At 40.9% G+C, this 18,619-nt stretch overlaps 1 protein-coding gene across 5 annotated transcripts in view; it reads right to left on the bottom strand.

The window, feature by feature from the left end:
- Positions 1-18,619, bottom strand: part of SENP5 (SUMO specific peptidase 5) — a 100,839-nt gene that overhangs the window by 31,678 nt on the left and 50,542 nt on the right. For all 5 annotated transcript variants that reach the window (XM_063704534.1, XM_031009670.3, XM_031009671.3 and 2 more), the window contains 4 exons: positions 16,164-17,707; positions 3,259-3,364; positions 2,968-3,106; positions 2,619-2,666 (listed from right to left, as the gene is read on the bottom strand). In XM_063704534.1, the coding sequence (XP_063560604.1) occupies positions 2,619-2,666; positions 2,968-3,106; positions 3,259-3,364; positions 16,164-17,676 (1,806 nt within the window). In that variant the 5' untranslated portion in view covers positions 17,677-17,707. The remainder of the gene's footprint in view (positions 1-2,618; positions 2,667-2,967; positions 3,107-3,258; positions 3,365-16,163; positions 17,708-18,619) is intronic.

Genomic DNA, 18,619 nt, shown 5'->3' with positions numbered 1-18,619 from the left:
ATTACCTGAATCCAATCAAGTAGAGAAGCAACCTGACAAATCTCTCTAAATCAGGTGAAAAAGCTGAAAGAGGCTATGAAAAAATGAGGTAACAATTACCTTGAACTCAAGGGAGATGGATTACAAAACTAACTCCATGTGAAGGATGTGGATTTAGAGACTCCTGTTGTTATAGTAACTATAAAAAGGCCTTGGCATGATTATTTCTAGTACCACAGAATTACCCTGGCTGTACAGAGTATCAAGTCCTGCGTCCTTGGCTTTGAATTTCTGACTTATAAGTAAGTGGTATATCAGCTCATCTCAGAGGGTAAACATATTGTGATCTTAAAGTGCTCATTCAGTAACTTGAGGTGATAAAACTGTTCCCTTAGCACTGCGGTTCTCAGAGTGTGGTCACCTGACCAGTAGTGTCAGCATCATCTAGGAACTTGTTAGAAATCCAAATTATCAGGCCTCATCCCAGACCTATTAAAGCAGAAACTCTGAAGGCAGGGGCCAGTAATCTGGTTTTATAAACCTTTCAGACGGTTCTGAGGCACATTCTTTTGATAACCATGCAGCTTAACATACAGACTAAAAGAGCTGCCAGACATAGTGGCTCACACTTCTAATCCCAGCAATTTTGAGAGGCAAAGGTGAGAGGATTACTTTAGCTAAGCCCAGAGCTCAAGCTAGCCTGGACAACATAGCAAGACTCCTGGCTCTACCAAAAATAAAAATAAACTAGCTGGGTATAGTGGCACAGTGGCACATGCCTCTAGTCCCAGCTACCTGGGAGGCTAAGGCGAGAAGATTGCTTGAGCCCAGGAGTTCAAGGCTACAGTGAGCTACGACTGTGCCACTGCACTCCAGCCTGGAGTGTCTTTTTAGTGTCTCTAAAAAGAAGGTTATTTTTTATAATTTTAATAAAAACAAATAAATAAGAAAGAGCTTATAGTAGCTGTCTCTAGAGCAGTGATTCTCAAAATTGGTGTCCATCAGAATCATCTGGAGAGCTTGTCAAAACACAAATCACAAATCGGTGGTCCCCCACCTCCAGTTTCTGATTCAGTAGGTGTGGGTTGGAGTCTCAGAATGTGCATTTCTAGTAAGTTCTCAGGGGATACTGATGCTGCTAGTATGGGGACCATGCTTTGAGAACCACTGCCTTAGTTAAGTGTCCTTTTGACTCCATGAATGTTTAGAATTAAATGTACAATGGTGGTAAATGAAACCCTTGAAATTAATACTTTTATGTTAAAGATAACCTATATTGTTTAAACTTTCTGATGATTAAGAGAATTTGACAATAGAGCATCTAGCAGATTAGCCTCATGATTCCAATTTATAAATGTATAACAGATTTATAATTTAAGTGGAAAGTCATAAAACATTTTCTATATTCATAAACAGTATCAGAATCTGACTTTTTAGTATGTATGTTACTTTATTAGATTGGTAAGTTTTATACAGCACTTGGAAATTTTTGCACCCATCAGGCATTTGTGTACTCAGAAAAATACATTAAGTAAAAAAATAGTTTCGATATGTAACAAAACTCTTAAGAGAATTTAGAGTTTATGAGGGTTCAGTCTGTATTTGAACTGAGTATCAAAGATTTATCTAAGTAAAAATGAAAGATGAGTTTTTTTTTACATTTTTAAAGAGAGCAAGATTTTAAGTTAAATGTAAAAAGCTGGCCTGGCATGGTGGCTCACATCTTTAATCCCAGCACTTTGGGAGGGGGAGGTGGGCGGATCACCAGAGGTCAGGAGTTCGAGACTAGCCTGCCCAACATGGTAAGACCTGTCTCTCCTAAAAATACAAAAATTAGCCAGGCATGGTGACACACACCTGTAATCCCAGCTACTCGGGAGGCTAAGGCAGGAGAATTGCTTGAACCCAGGAGGTGGAGGTTGCAGTGAGCCAAGATCACGCCACTACACTCCAGTCTGGATGACAGAGCAAGACTCGGTCTCAAAAAAAAAAAAAAAAGTAAACTAAATATATAAATGTAAAAAGCTTAGCCAGTCCCTTCTGCACATCTCCCCACCAAAAAAAGGCCCTCTCCAGATATCAACAAACAAACATACCTACCCTAACACAAATAAATAGGAAAACAATTGCACAGTGATTTTCTTATGCCGAAGTGATTTGATGGGGCCAGGCGCTGTGGCTCACACCTGTAATCCCAGCACTTTGGGAGACCAAGGCAGAGGTGGATCACCTGAGGTCAGGAGTTCGAGACCAGCCTGACCAATATGATGAAACCCTGTCTCTACTAAAAATACAAAAATTAGCCAGGCATGGTGGCACGTGCCTATAATCCCAGCTAGTCGGGAGGCTGAGACAGGAGAATCGCTTGAACCCGGGAGGTGGAGGTTGCAATGAGCCGAGATCACGCCATTGCACTCCAGCCTGGGCAACAAGAGCAAAACTCCATCTCAAAAAGAACAAAAAGAAGTGATTTGATGGAACTTACGATCAAGCCCAGTACATGATCAAGAAAAAATTGAACTCTTCTTTTAAAAAATTTAAGGAATGCCAGATAATTACATCAAATGTAAAAACAAAAAAACTACTCGTTTTAATACACAAGAACACTCTCTCCTGCAGAAGAGGAAGTTTTCACTTACTTTGTCTGGGACTGCATCCATTATCAGCTCACCATACATATTAATGACCTATAAAAAGTCAACATAAAACCAGCTTACTATCTCTGCCAGTAAGTTGGAGAAAGAAAAACAAAAGAAATAAATAAAACCAGGCTACTAACCCTATACAATTAAGTACATCCCAATCAGAATAAATAATATATTATTACTGCCAACAGTAATCAAACCATTTGGATCCCGGGGCAAGTAACCAGTAAAGAATGAAGAATCCTTATTCCAAAAGACAACTGAGAAGCCAAACTAGAGATTATATTTTATTGACTAACATCCTCTGCAACTTCTCCACACTGAAAAACTACAATATACTAACCTGGTCATTCAGCCAGTTCTGACCATCCAGAGTCGCCAGGTCATCCATATCCAGCATGTGTTTATTGTAGAAGATACGGAAGTTACATTTTTGATGTCTGGCCCGATAGTTTGTTATTTCCCTATTGATAAATGGTTTTCTGAAAGAGAAAGATTTTGAAACAAAAGGTAAAAAAACATGAGTACTTCTCAATTTACTGCTAAATATCTTTTTTTTCTGTAAATCAAGAGAAAAGTCATATATGCCAAAAATTTTATTTTCAAGGGCTTAATTTTAGCATCATTTATATACCTATTAGAAAAGTCTTCATTAAAGACATCTTTTAATCTTCCAAGGACTTCTTTTTCGCTGAGTGGAACCAAACTGCCATACTTCTTCATAACCTCATCTAGGAATCCTTAAATAAAGGAAGAAAGAAAAGTTAAGATGGAAAAACAAGCCATTTTCAGTAGAGTCATTCTCCAAACACTTAACCTATACACAGCACTTAACACATACAGTGGTTAACCTATATTACTATATAATATTGATACTATATTTTTAAAGTTATGTCTTTTGTAAAAAATAAAATATATTAGGCTCTAACCAATGCAATCTAGAGAGACATACTGTAAGGAATCATTTCACATTAGATTTTTAAGTTACTGGTGCATTGTTAGAGAAGGAATGGATAGCTAGAAGGAAATACTAACAGCTTCCCACAGCTTAACCTTCTCTTAAAGCGTGACTTCTAAAGGGCTTAATCACATAGTCAAATGTGCCTATCCTTTTGGTAACTGAAAGAATTATTGTTTTAAAATCACAATTAGCATTAACTGATGAGATCACTGTGACTCTATTATTTGGTAAAGGTATGTACTTTAGTATCAGCAAGGGACAATATCATACATCTTGGTAAGTTATTATACTCATGACACCAAATAACCCTGTGAGGTGAGCTCAACTGGATAACAGCTAGTGAGGCACTTTTTTTTTTTTTTTTTGAGATGGAGTCTCGCTCTGTTGCCCAGGCTGAAGTGCAGTGGCACGATCTCTGCTCACTACAAGCTCCACCTCCCGGGTTCACGCCATTCACCTGCCTCATCTTCCCGCCTCATCCTCCCGAATAGCTGTGACTACAGGCGCCTGCCACCACGCCCGGCTAATTTTTTTGTATTTTTAGTAGAGACGGGGTTTCACCGTGTTAGCCAGGGTGGTCTTGATCTCCTGACCTTGTGATCCGCCCGCCTTGGCCTCAGAAAGTGCTGGGATTACAGGCGTGAGCCACCGCACCCAGCTAGTGAAGCACATTTTAAGACAGTAAATAGAATTTTTTGGAGATGGGATCTCTTTCTATCATCCCAGCTGGGGCATAGTAACACAATCATAGCTCACTACAGCCTCAAACTCCTGGGCTCAAGCCATCCTCCTGCTTGGATAGTCAGCTGGGACTATAGGCAAGTGAAACCACACCCAGCTAATTTTTTAATTTTTTTTTTTTTAAGATAGGGGTCTTGCTATGTTGCTCAGGCTGGTCTTGAACTTCTGGCCTCAAGTGATCATCTCGCTCCAGCCTCCCAAGATGAGAAATAAAATGTAAAGGTGGCTTTTTGGCCACACCATAGGACAGTCTTCAGGTAAATGTAAGTAACATGTATATGTGCTTATATATATCCCTGAATGATCCACTGAACCTAGAAAAGCCCCAGGAAATAAACCCAGGACGTTCTTTCTTTTCTTTCTTTTTTTTTTTTTTTTAAAGACAAAGTCTTGCTCTTTTCACCCAGGCTGGAGTGCAATGGTGCGATTTCGGCTCACTGCAACCTACCCCTCCTGGGTTCAAGTGATTCTCCTACCTCAGCCTCGTGAGTAGCTGGGATTACAGGCGCCCGCGACCACGCCCAGCTAATTTTTGTATTTTTTTTTTTTGGTAGAGACGGGGTTTCACCATGTTAGCCAGGCTGGTCTCGAACTCCTGACCTCAGGTGATCCACCTGCCTTGTCTTCCCAAAGTACTGAGATTACAGGCATGAGCCACTGCGCCTGGCCACCCAGGACATTATTTCTAAGTAAATACAAAAAAGCTGAGGCAAGGCTTAGACGCTCACAAAAGTACAGACATGACTTAGGCTGTTCACCAATGCTGAATGGGCAGAGCAACAAACTAGCTAACCATCAGTCTGACGGTTAAGTCTGCTGAGTTAAGACAGGAAAAATGAGGATTGTTAGCCACGTATCTTAACCAGCTCCCTTTGTAACTCCAAGAATGGCCTCTGCCATGCATTGATACAAACAGGATAGAAAAGATGATAAGAGTGTCTTGGGAATGAAGTGTTTTGTCTTTTATGAGGGGAGAGACAAAGAAGTGAACAATTTATTTTTCCTCCTGTTAATCTCCCACCAGAGCACCTCTCAATTTTCAAGGCTTAACACAGGAGCAAAGGTCAGGGTACAGTAAACAGAAAAGAGGTCCTTTCTCACGTCCATTCTGCTCTAGGCCTTGGGCAAATACAGTAGACAGGAAGATAGTCCCATGCTCCAACTTCATCATGGTATCAGATAAAGATTTGGGGCTTCTAATCTAGGAACAGACCATATACTTGCCTCTAGTGTTTACTATTTCACATCTTACAGTTACCTAATCATAACCTTGTGTCTACATGGGGGAATGGGCCCAATGGAAGATAAGGAATCCCACCATTTGAGAAACTGCATTGAGAATTATTTTTCATTGTAAAATAATACCCCTAACAATAATAAAAATTAAACTTTAGGCCCCACAACTTTGATTGAGGCTCCTCAAATAAGAAGGCAGTGTCCCCCACAATGGGATATAGACGTGAATTTCAAACTAGTATCATGGTGCTCTTGTTAACAATGTTATTTCTGGTGGTAGAATGATGGAGATTCTAAATTATTACACATTTTCCTCTTATCTGTATCTTTATTTTCATTTTCAGATGATAAACATGGATTTCTTATTTGGTAGAAATGCCCTTCAAGGTACGATCTTCAAGGAGAACCCTAGATGACAGTGTCTCACTTACACACACCATTATCTCACTGGGACCAGAAGTAAAACAACAGTTAAAAAATACTCATAAGACAAGCACTAGCATGTCTCATTTAGTTCTTATAGCCTCCCTGGGTGTTAAGATAGTATCCCTACTTTACAAATAGAGACACTGGGCCAGGTGCGGTGGCTCATGCCTGTAATCCCAGCACTTTGGAAGGCGGGTGGATCACCTGAGGTCAAGAATTCAAGACCAGCCTGGCCAACATGGTGAAACCCTGTCTATGCTAAAACTACAAAAATTAGCCGGGCATGTTAGCGTGCCTGTAATCTCAGCTACTTGGGAGACTGAGGCAGGAAAATCGCTTGAACCTGGGAGGCAGAGGCTGTAGTGAGCCGAGATTATGCCACTGCACTCCAGTCTGGGCAACAGAGCGAGACCTCATCTCAATCAATCAATCAACCAGTCAATCAAATGGAGACATTAGAAGCTTTGAGAGGTTAAGTTACCTCCCCAAGGGCACTTAACTAGCATATGGTAGAACTAAGATCCTGATTGTAGGTCCCGTGACTACAGAAACTGGGCTGTTAACTATCATGCTATGCCACTTACAAAGCAAGAAATATCTGTTATCTTTTCTCTACAAAAACAACTTGGTTCTTCACCTTTCCTTTTTAATATCTGTGGGCCAAGAACTATCCAGAAACAGATTTTATAAAATGACAGTTAAATCCACCATTCTTTATCCACTTGCTTTCATTAAACTAATCAACTAAAAAAGGAAAAATGCACTTGGTATATACAATTTATTTTACTCAGAAACAGATTTTATAAAATGACAGTTAAATCCACCATTCTTTACCCACTTGCTTTCACTAAACTGATCAACTAAAAAAGGAAAAATGCAATTGGTATACACAATTTATTTTACTCCCAAAGTACTAAAATTTCAAAGTGACCCAAGAAACAAAGGATAAAATGTTAGGAATAAACAACAAACAAAAACTGGAGTTCAAATTACAGAGCACTCTGCAAGTACAAAAGGTAGTAATATAAAAAACAAAACCTGAGGTGTCATTTTAGAATTTAAAGTACCCGGCCAGGCACGGTGGCTCACGCCTGTTAATCCTAACACTTTGGGAGGCTGAGACAGAAGGATTGCTTAAGCTCAGAAGTTCAAGACCAGTCTGGGCAACAAAGTGAGACCGCTTCTCTACAAAAAATACAAAAATTAGCCAAGCATGTTGGCACATGCCTGTAGTCCCAGCTACTCGGGAGGGTGAGGTGGGAGGATGGGTTGAGCCTGGGAGGCAAAGACTGCAGTGAGCCAAGATCCCACCACGGCACTCCAGCTTGGGCAACAGAACGAGACCCTGCCTCAAAAATAATTGAAAAAATAAAAAAGAACTTTTTTAAAAAAAGAAGTTAAAAGTAAGGCCGGGCGCGGTGGCTTACGCCTGTAATCCCAGCACTTTGGGAGGCCGAAGCGGGTGGATCACGAGGTCAGGAGATCGAGACCATCCTGGCTAACATGGTGGAACCCTGTCTCTACTAAAAAATACAAAAAATTAGCCGGGCATGGTGGCGAGCGCCTGTAGTCCCAGCTACTCGGGAGGCAGGAGAATGGCGTGAACATGGGAGGCAGAGCTTGCAACGAGCTGAGATTGTGCCACTGCACTCCAGCCTGGGTGACAGAGTAAGACTCCGTCTCAAAAAAAAAAAAAGAAGTTAAAAGTAGCCATCATGTTAAACTAACGGCACTGGACAGTTTTCGTTTGATGCAACTGACCTGGGTCACATTCCACCCTGGATGTGGAATGAGGTTCCCCGTGCTGTGCACGTAAGAAATGCAAGCACATGGTTCTCCAACAAAACACAGTGCATACCTCAGAACGGGCCCATCAGCAGTAAGGAAGGTATACAGTATCTAAGAACAAACATAAGCAATGTGCAAAACCTAAGTGAAAAGATGTGAAATATGACTAAGGGACAGGAAGTCTTTTGCAATGAAAGCAACTGTCCCTAAATTAATCTATAAATATAATGCAACAACAAGTAAAAACCATACTTTTTTAAAAGATTACAGAATAAATCCAAAATTTACCTTGGGACAAAAATGTGAGAAATTCCTAGAAATTTTTGAAAAGAATTAAAGGAGAGAAGTGAATAAGGAGCGCCAGGTCCTGTCAAATGATAAAACTACGCTAATTAAGGCAAATAGAGCCAGCATGGAATAGAGATCAAATCCAAAGAGACTCAGTGGTAGGTTGCATTTCTGAACCACAGGGAAAAGAGCAAATCACTCAATAAACAGTATTAGAACTACCAACTAATTTCATTGGTTCCCAGACCCATGGGAATAAATTAAAAAAAAAAAAAAAGAACTCGCAACTAAATATTTTATTAACGGCTGGAATTCATTTTGGTGTAAAGAATGAGGTAAGGATCTACCTTAACTTTTTCCCAAAGCACTAAATTAAAAATAACACATTAGGCCGGGCGCAGTAGCTCACATTTGTAATCCCAGCACTTTGGGAGGATAAGGCGGGCGGATCACCTGAGTTTGGGAGTTTGAGACAAGCCTGACCAACATGGAGAAACCCTGTCTCTACTAAAAATACAAAATTAGCCGGGCGTAGTGGCGGGCACCTGTCATCCCAACTACCCGGGAGGCTGAGGCAGGAAAATTGCTTGAACCCAGGAAGTGGAGGCCACCGTGAGCCGAGATCACGCCACTGCACTCCAGCCTGGGCAACAAGATCAAAACTCTGTCTCCAAAAAAAAAACCACATTAATATCTAGAAAAAAAGAGTTGGACATTTTTATAAACATTTACTTTATGTGTGGAAACAACCTTTTAAGTAGTTATTTTTTCTAATACACGACCATAAATATTTTTAAATAAATGGCAGTGAGCCCATAATTCCTTTTGGACTTTCAAGCCCTTTGAACATGTATTTCTTAAACACACTAAATTTTTTTTTTTTTTTTTTTTTGAGACAGAGTCTCACTCTGTCACCCAGGCTGGAGTGCAGTGGTGCGATCTCAACTCACTGCAACCTCCAACTCCAACTCACAAGTACAAGCAATTCTCCTGTCTCAGCCTCCCAAGTAGCTGGGACTACAGGCGCATGCCACCATGCCTGGCTAATTTTTGTATTTTTAGTAGAGACGGAGTTTCACCATATTGGTCAGGCTAGTCTTGAACTCCTGACCTCAGGTGATCCACCCACCTCGGCCTCCCAAAGTGCTGGGATTACAGGCATGAGCCACCGTGCCCGGCCTAAACTTACTCTTCTTGAAGCTGCTTTTTTCCATTCACTATATCATGGACAGCTCTCTTTTCCCTGAAAAAATGCATACTGTATTGTAACCAATTCCCTACTGATGGCCATTTATTTTTACCTCTAAATAATGTAACAATTAAAACTCTTGATCTATCCTAGTTCTACTGTTTCCCTTGGACACACCTACTACAAGTTAAATTTCTGGGTAAAAGGGCATGAATATCTAAATTTTTAAATTTTCATCTAACTTTTGCTATAGACACACACATGCACACAAGATTTAAATGTCTGTAGAGTCAATTTGGTATATTTTCATTGCTTCTGAGCTTCCTATCATGGGCAAAAATGTCTTATCAATATAAGATTATAAAAATGGTCTCCTGCTCAAACAACGAATAGCAAGAACATAACCCAATTTAAAAAGCAGGCAAAGGACCTGAATGTGGAGAAAGGGGAACCCTGTACACTGTTGGTGGGAATGTGAATTAGCACAGCCATGAAGGAAAACAGTATACAGGTTCCTCAAAAAATTAAAAATAGAACTACCATATGATCCAGCAATTCCATTTCTGAGTGTATTTCAAAGACAATAAAATCAGTGTGTTGAAGAGGTACCTGCACCCCATACTCACTGTGGCACTATCCACAATAGCCAAGACATGGCATCAACCTCAATGCCCATGAGTGGATGAATGGAGAAAGAAAATGTAGTATATATACACAATGGAATACAATTCAGCCTTAAAACATCCTGTCATCTGCAACATGGATGAATCTGGAGCATAATATGTGAAATATGCCAGACACAAAAAAATATACTGCATGATCTCACTTACATGTGGAATCTAAAGTCAAACTCATAGACGTAGAGAATTAACAGTAGTTACCAGGGGCTGGGGGTGGGGCAGAGAATTGGAAGATGTTGGTCAAGGGTCATAAAGCTTCCGTTAGACAGGAAGTGACTATAGTTAATAATAACATACTGTGTCTTGAAAATAGATGAGAATTGATTTTAAATGTTCTCACGACGAAGTGAGTGATGGATATGCTGATTATCTTGATTTACTTCACAAAGTAAACATATATCAAAACATCACATTGTACCCCATAAATATATAGAATTTTGTCAATTAAAAATAATCTTTAGGTCAGGCACAGTGGCTCATGCCTGTAATCCCAGCACTTTGGGAGGCTAAGCCGGGCGGATCACTTGAGGTCAGGAGTTCAAGACCAGCCTGGCCAACATGGTGAAACCCCATCTCTACTAAAAATACAAAAAATTAGCCAGGCACATAGTGGCGCACCTCTGTGGTCCTGGCTACTCCAGAGGCTCAGGCACGAGAATCGCTTGAACCCGGGAGGCGGAGTTTGCAGTGAGCTGAGATCACGCCTCTGCACTCTAGCCTGGGCGACAGAGGGAGACTCTGTCACAAACAAAGAAAGCAAAAACTTAAAAAGAATGATTTCCTGTATTTTTTTTTTCTTTTTTTAAGAGTCAAGGTCGGCCGGGCGCGGTGACTCACGCCTGTAATCCCAGCACTTTGGGAGGCTGAGGCAGGTGGATCATGAGGTCAGGAGATTGAGACCATCCTGGCTAACACAGTGAAACCCCGTCTCTACTAAAAATACAAAAAATTAGCCGGGCGTGGTGGCACGTGCCTATAGTCCCAGCTACTCCGGAGGCTGAGGCAGGAGAATCGCTTGAACCCAGGAGGCAGAGGTTGCAGTAAGCAAAGATCACGCCACTGCACTCCAGCCTGGGAGAGAGAGTGAGACTCCGTCTCAAAAAACAGAGAGAGACAAGGTCTTGCTGTCACCCAGGCTGGAATGCAGTCGAGCTACCATAGCTCACTTCAACCTCAAACTCCTGGCTTCAAGCAGTCCTCCCACCTCATCCATCTGAGTAGCTGGGACTACAGGCATGCACCACCACATGCAGATAATTTTATTTTTTGTAGCGATAGAGTCTCGCTAAATCTATATACATCCCTCTATGTATTTATATTGCTATGTTGCCCAGGCTGGTCTCAAACTCCTGCCCTCAAGCGATCCTTCTGCCTCAGCCTCCTAAAGTGCTGGGATTACAGATGTGAGCCACCATGACCGGCCTATATTTGTTTCTTTTTAACAGCTTTATTGAGATGTGATTCACACACCACAAAATTTGCCCCATTAAAGAACACAATTCACTGTTTTTTAATATATTCAGATTGTGTAACTATCACTACTACCTAATTCCAGAACACCCCCATTACCCCACAAAGAAACTCTATACCCATTAACAGTCACCTCTCATTCCCCTTCTTCCCAGCTCCTGGCAACCATTAATCTACTTTATATCTCTATGTATTTGCCTATTCTGGACATTTCAAATGAATGAAATCATATGTTATAAGGCCTTTTGTGTCTGGCTTTTCACTTAGCATGTTTCCAAGATGCATCCACATTGAAGTATGTATCGGTGTTTATTCCTTTTATAGAATAATATTCCATTGTATAGATATACCAAATTTTATTTATCCATTCATCAGTTGTTGAACATTTAGGTTGTTTTCACTTTCTGGCTATTATGAACAATGCTGTTACAAGCATTCGTGTACACATTTCTGTGTATTTGGTTTTAATTAGCCAAACTTTTAATCCATCTGGAATGTTTTGCGGCACAGGAATCTATCCCTTTTCCCTCCAAAAGAAGTAACCATCCAAGTTATTTCTCTTGGATGTGCTATAATTTTACTACACTAAATTTAGTGTGAGTTTGTGTATGTATTTGTGTGTTTTAATCCTGATTGGCACTTACAAAGCCTTTCAACTTTAGACTCAGACCTTTCTTTTCAGTCCTAGAAAACATCCCTAATTTCTTCAGTTTCCCTTCCATTATCTCCTGGCATACTCATGACATAGAGGTTAGAACTTTAAAGTGAAGCAAGAACTTAAAGAACTTGCAAAGTAATCTCAGTACAGAGTTCTAGGCTTTCATACACTCCCTCAAATCTTTTACAGTTGTCTTGCATAAGCGTATCAGTATTAATTTTTTTTGCAGCAACCCGCTACTGTCATTACAAAGCATTCACCTTGGTTTTCAAGGGAGGAGCTTTCTTCTTACACTCATATTTCATCATTTTATGTAATACTGAATAAAATTATGAAACTGCAACAAGTAAATTTCCCCTAAGTATAACTGACTCTTAAACATGTAAATCAACTGAAAGGAGCATAATGTGCAGTCATATTAGAGACAAGCCAGCATTCAGCACACCACAGAACTCAATAGTGGCTAATGTTGTAGAAGTCAGTTAAAGGATTATCTATTGTACTCATTGCCCCATTAATCAATACTGAGGTTTGGTTCTGTTATTTGCTGAATTTGTCTATTTCATTGTGTTGGCTTTTCTCAGAGGATGGTGATAGACTGTTAGTTCATCTCTACTTAGGTAACTTGCTGAGAATTGAGGGCAAAGGGCTATGATGGGCAGTAGCTGCTGCTCTGCCTTGAACTATTTTCAGTGGGAATAAGGACACTAAGAACCCCAGCAGCTGTTCTGAAAATGGATGTTCCTCACTCTTGCCAAGTGTTACAAGGTGTACGTGTGTGGGTGAGTATCCTGTCTCTTGTCCTTAGAATTTTGGCTTGATAACTGATTTGTTCTTTGCTGACATGTGGCACAGGCAGGGAGAGATTCCCCAACTACTCAGTCTTTACCATGGGTGTCCCCTTTCCTCTCCACTTCCACCATCTCCAGAAATATGAGCACTCTTCCCTGTACTAATCACACCACTTCCCTGTACTAATCTTCCTTCTGCCCGCCTGGATCTTCCCTCTACTTTTTGCCCAGTGGGAGCTGATTCTCAGTTTCTGATCTACCAAAACTGTCTCCTCCTTGTTTGTGAGTATGAAGACACATGTGTTTTTAATATTTTTTCATAATTTCTATGGATTTGGTAGGAGGAAGAAGAGAGTCCATGAGCTTACTTCATTCTCTTAAACCTGAAACTGCTATTGGCTTCTGATTGATATTCTTTAGTAATTCAAGGAAGCTTCCTTTATTACTAGTTTTCTAAGAGATTTAAACACAAAAGGAAACAATTTTACTAACAGGTTTTTCAGCACTTGCTGAGATACCATTTTTTTCCCCTTTGGCCTATTAAAATAGTGAATTATATTGTCACTACACATGAATTCTGTAAGAATTCCTACTTCCTCAGGTCATGCTACAGGTTTTACTATGTGCATATTCAATTTATCAATTGTATTTGAAAGTGTTACATCTATAAAGGTTAATTGGCATTTGTGGGTAAATGCTAATTTTTTTCAGGTGTAAGTATCATGGGTCTGCTAACCTCAGTAGGGAAATCTGGCTTTACTGTAGGACAGTATAGACAAGAGTCTTTTTGGTGTGTTTTTTTTTAATTTGCTAGGACTCTGTACTTTGTGTCTTTCTATGAGGAAGAATTTATTTATTAATTTATTTATTTTTATTTTTTTTGAGACAGAGTCTTGCTCTGTCACCCAGGCTGGAGTGCAGTGGCGCGATCTCAGCTCAATGCAAGCTCCGCCTCCCCCGTTCACGCCATTCTCCTGTCTTGGCCTCCCAAGTAGCGGGGACTACAGGCGCCTGCCACCACGCCCGGCTAATTTTTTAAATTTTTAGTAGGGACGGGGTTTCACCATGTTAGCCAGGATGGTCTCGATCTCCTGACCTCATGATCCGCCCGCCTCGGCCTCCCAAAATGCTGGGATAACAGGCATGAGCCACCGTGCCCAGCCAGAAGAATTTATTATACTTAATGGTTGGAAAGAGAAAGTGCTCAGAACTGTTTCAACTACCAAGAAATAAACCTCCTAACTAGCTCCCCAAAGCCAATGGTAATAATATCTGTCCAGATGTCCTATACAAATGCATATGCACACATATATACACACACTCGTCCTACATATGTCATATATATCTTTTAACAAAATGGTTTCATACCATTTTGCAACTTATTGTTTTCACTTTTTTTCTTTTTTTTTTTGTGAGACAGAGTCTCGCTCTGTCGCCCAGGCTGGAGCACGGTGGCATAACCTAAGATCACTGCAACCTCTGCCTCCCAGGTTCAAGTGATTCTCCCTGCCTCAGCCTCCTAAGTAGCTGGGATCACAGACACGCACCACAACACCTGGCTGATTTTTGTATTTTTAGTAGAGATGGGGTTTCACCATGTTGACCAGCCTCGTCTTGAACTCCTGACCTCAGGTGATCCGCCCACCTCGGCCTCCCAAAGTGTTGGGATTACAGACGTGAGCCACAGCACCTGGCCTGTTTTCACTTTATATAGACATCTTTCAGTATCAAAATATAGATCTATATTCTTAAACAGCTGCTAGCAAACTATTGCCTGAATGGGCCATAATTTATACTATCATATTGTCTTCCAAAGAAATGTTTACACCAGTTTACCTTATTGGATAGATTTTTGACAAGAGAAGGCTTCTTAAAGCATGACGTAAAAACTAGAAGCCTCAAAGTCAAAGATAGGTAAGTTTTAGGCCGGGCGCAGTGGCTCATGCCTGTAATCCTAGCACTTTAGGCAGACTGGCCGAGGCGGGCAGATTGCCTAAGCTCAGGAGTTCAAGACCAGCCTGGACAACATGGTGAAACACTGTCTCTACTAAAATACAAAAAATTAGCCAGGTATGGCAGCGTGTGCCTGTAGTCTCAGCTACTTGGGAGGCTGAGGCAGGAGAACTGCTTGAACCGGCAAGCAGAGGTTGCAGTGAGCCGAGACTGCATCACTGCACTCCAGCCTGGGTGACAGAGCAAGACTCCATCTCCAAAAAATAAAAAATAAAAAATAAAAAAAGACAGATAAGTTTTACTATGTAAGAACTGAAAACTCCTATTAAGCAAAAATATCAAACAATTTTGGGATACTGAAGGCTTTTACCTTTCGTGAGGGACCATTCTTATGACATTTATAATCAGCAATTAAACATTTTTATGACTAGAATGACACCAAGTTCCCTGAAGGTCATATATTCTGTTCATTGCTACATTCTTAGGAACCAGCACAGTGCCTGGTACATTGAGCATCTCCTATATTAAAAAAATAAATACAACAGAAACAATCCAGTTGAAAAATAGGCAAAGGGGCAGGGCACGGTGTCTCACGCCTGTAATCCCAGCATTTTGGGAGGCCAAGGTGGGTGGATCACGTGAGGTCAGGAGGTCGAGACCAGCCTGGCCAACATGGTGAAACCCCATCTCTACTAAAAATACAAAAATTAGCCAGGCATGGTGGCGGGCGCCTGTAATCCCAACTACTCGGGGGTTGAGACAGGAGAATCACTTGAACCCAGGAGGCAGAGGTTGTGGTGAGCCAAGATCTCACCATTGCACTCCAGCCTGGCGACAGAGTAAGACTCCATCTCAAAAAAAAGAAAAATAAGCAAAGGAAAACCATGCACATACAAAAAAGTGGCCAATAAACACAGAAACAGATGTTCAAACTTAAAACTCAAAAATGCAAATTAAAACAAAACTCTGTGATCTGTAAGACTGGCAAAGCTTAACAAATGTAAACTGGTTCAACTTTTTGGAGGGTAACTTAATTATCTTAAAATTTTTAGTGTGAATATTCCTTCACCATCAATTCTAATAATGAGAATTTAGCTTACAGAAACAAATGTATAAATGTAAAGACATAATTTCATCGCACTATTAGCTTATGAAAAAAATGGAATCAATGCAAGTGTCTACGAGGATTAAATGATGGAACATCTACATAATGCAGCAATATAAAAGGCTTCAAGCAGACTAACTGGTTTAAAGAAATATTCATGAGTGGGAGAAAAAAATAGGACTCTTATTAGCAAGGATAATGCACAGCAAATGTGAGCTTGGAGTTTGAGGGAGAATAAAGGAAAAGTGCATACCAGAAAGACAGACTGACAGCTGTTCATCATCCACTGGAGAGGCTTTCTGACTGTTCTTTCCACCTCCTACTTGATTTTCTAGTTTGAGTCCACTGCACACCAAGGGAGCCTCCAGTGGACTTTTACAGTAAGGGTGGTCCAGCAACTCAGAACTAAGAATGCTCTGCTTGAGAGATCCATCCTCCTCCATCTGGTATGAGTTCTCATTTTGAACAGCCTTTTGGGACACAGGCCCATCTACGCTACTCACAGATGTATCTGCTCCAGACACTGACAGTTTTATTCTGTCATCACTGACAGAACTTGTCTGATTTTCCTGACCCAGAGTCATAATTTCTCTTTCAGTTCCTGAAATGAACATGGTATTAGAACGATGTTCTGGTAAGGGGATGTCATGAATCAGCTCTGTACACTCCCACTTAGGAGAAGAACAGGATGACTGGTCCCAGGCGTTCGTGGCACTGCCATTCTGTTGGTCAGGGAATGCTTCGTCTAAACTAAGCTCCTTGCCCAAGAAAGAGCTTCCTTTAGCGTGGCAATCAGGCACATGAGAGTTCGTCCCCTTCACCACAGCACTGCTGTCCATATCTGGAAAGTACGGCTGATGCCGACAAGAAGGGTCTTTAGGTTCTGGGGAAGGAAATGGGCTGCAACTGCCACCCTCACCGTTCTCCCTACGGGTCTCTTGATGGTCCCCAGTGACTTTCTGTACCCAGCTTCGCTGGGCTTTTCTTAGCTTGCAAACCTTGCTTTTGGTTCTGAAGTGCTGGGATCTGAGAATCCTGTACCGAAATCTAATCATGGATAATTTCTCATACATCATAAGAGGAGATAATTTTATTCTTCTATGTTGGTTAAGTTGGAACTTTTTTGGAATCAAGGGTCCCCCATTCCTGTGGTGCTCCGGCCCTTGGCAGCAGCCGTAACAAAAGCCCTTTCTCTTATGGTTGTTCAAGGTGACCACAATCGTGCCACTCTCACCTGGACTTTGGCTCTCCCCATTGAACTTCATGGGAAAGTCAGAAGGTTGTGGGTCTGTCCTAGGTCTGTGACCATTGGCCTGACCTAAAGCACTATTTGATGGAAAGTCAGTAACTGCCTTCAAGAGATTTTTCTCTCTGCAGTATTCATGGTCAGAATTCTTTGCTGATGACAACAGCTTCTCTGCTTGGAGTCTCAGGAGAGTCTTTGAGGAGGAAATGAAGTGTTTAGCGTCCTTTCTTTTCACTTTAGAGGACAAAGTACTAACATTTTGAGTAGCCACATTGAACTTGGTCTTAGCACAAAGGGGTTCATCCTTGATCCACGTTTTCTGGATTTGAAGAGCTTTCTTTCTACCCTGGAAATGTCTCAACTGTCTATTCCAAGTAACTGGCCTTCCCAGCTTAGCTTTCAGAATGCACAAGTGTTGATGAAAATAAAACTTCTTAAAGCCTCCAAACCCAGTATTCCATTTCTCAGAAAAGGCTAAGTGGATTCCTTTCCTCCATAGAATTTTCCTCTGTTTTTTCATTTTTCTGATGCATAATGAGATCTGGATGCAGCTGTAAAGAAGAGAAGTAAGTTATATTTCTATCTAAAAATAAGGTCATGAAGACATATTCACAGTAACTAAGGTAGAAAATTGAGAAAAAAAAAAAGAGTACATATACTTCAATTTAGACTATTAGACACAATGAAATCTTATCCGACCAAGGTTTTCATCACAATGAAAACTGGAGAGGAGGGAGGACATGAGTAGTCTAACAAAAAGCCATTTGCTGTACACCTGCCTCTGAGAAAAATAAACTTAAGAATCATTTTCGACCAGGCGCAGTGGCTCACACCTGCAATCCCAGCACTCTGGGAAGCCAAGGTGGAGGATTGCTTGTAATCCTCACACCTGACACCAGCTCCTGCGGAGGCTGAGGCAGGAGAATTGCTTGAACCTGGGAGGTGGAGGTTGCACTGAGCCAAAATCGCGCCACTGCACTCCAGCCTGGGTGACAAGAGCGAAACTCCATCTCAAAAAAAAAAAAAAAAAAAAAAAAAAACTGATTTCTGTAACCTCAGTGTGATTTGGAGAGGGAACTGAGGTAAACATGTGTTCAGTCCTCCATTTTTTTCCCCAGAGAAAACTTACACACAGAAAGGTAATACAGCACTTCTGAGTAAATTGTTGTCAAGCTGAAATTAGAATATTGGCTTCTGATTCATAGTCTTTCTTCCACTCTACCTGCAGTGACTGGTGCCTTTCTTTCTAGACTAAAGAGCCTTCGCTAATATTAGATCTTATTAAATCCTGAGGGGAAGTTATTGTTTGGTTTTGACTGTCATTCATTTCCATCTACTTCTAGAGTGTGTTCCTGCAGTATATGTGTGTATGCCTGTGTTGGTTCTTTTTTCTTATATTCACTTGAGATCCAGAACCATCACTGGGTGAGAGCATTTGATAAAGTCCTGTCCCTGCATGGCTA

The sequence above is a fragment of the Gorilla gorilla genome, chromosome 2 (assembly GCF_029281585.2).
Source record: "Gorilla gorilla gorilla isolate KB3781 chromosome 2, NHGRI_mGorGor1-v2.1_pri, whole genome shotgun sequence".
NCBI lineage: Eukaryota > Metazoa > Chordata > Mammalia > Primates > Hominidae > Gorilla > Gorilla gorilla.
This window is presented reverse-complemented; position numbering and strand designations above follow the sequence as displayed.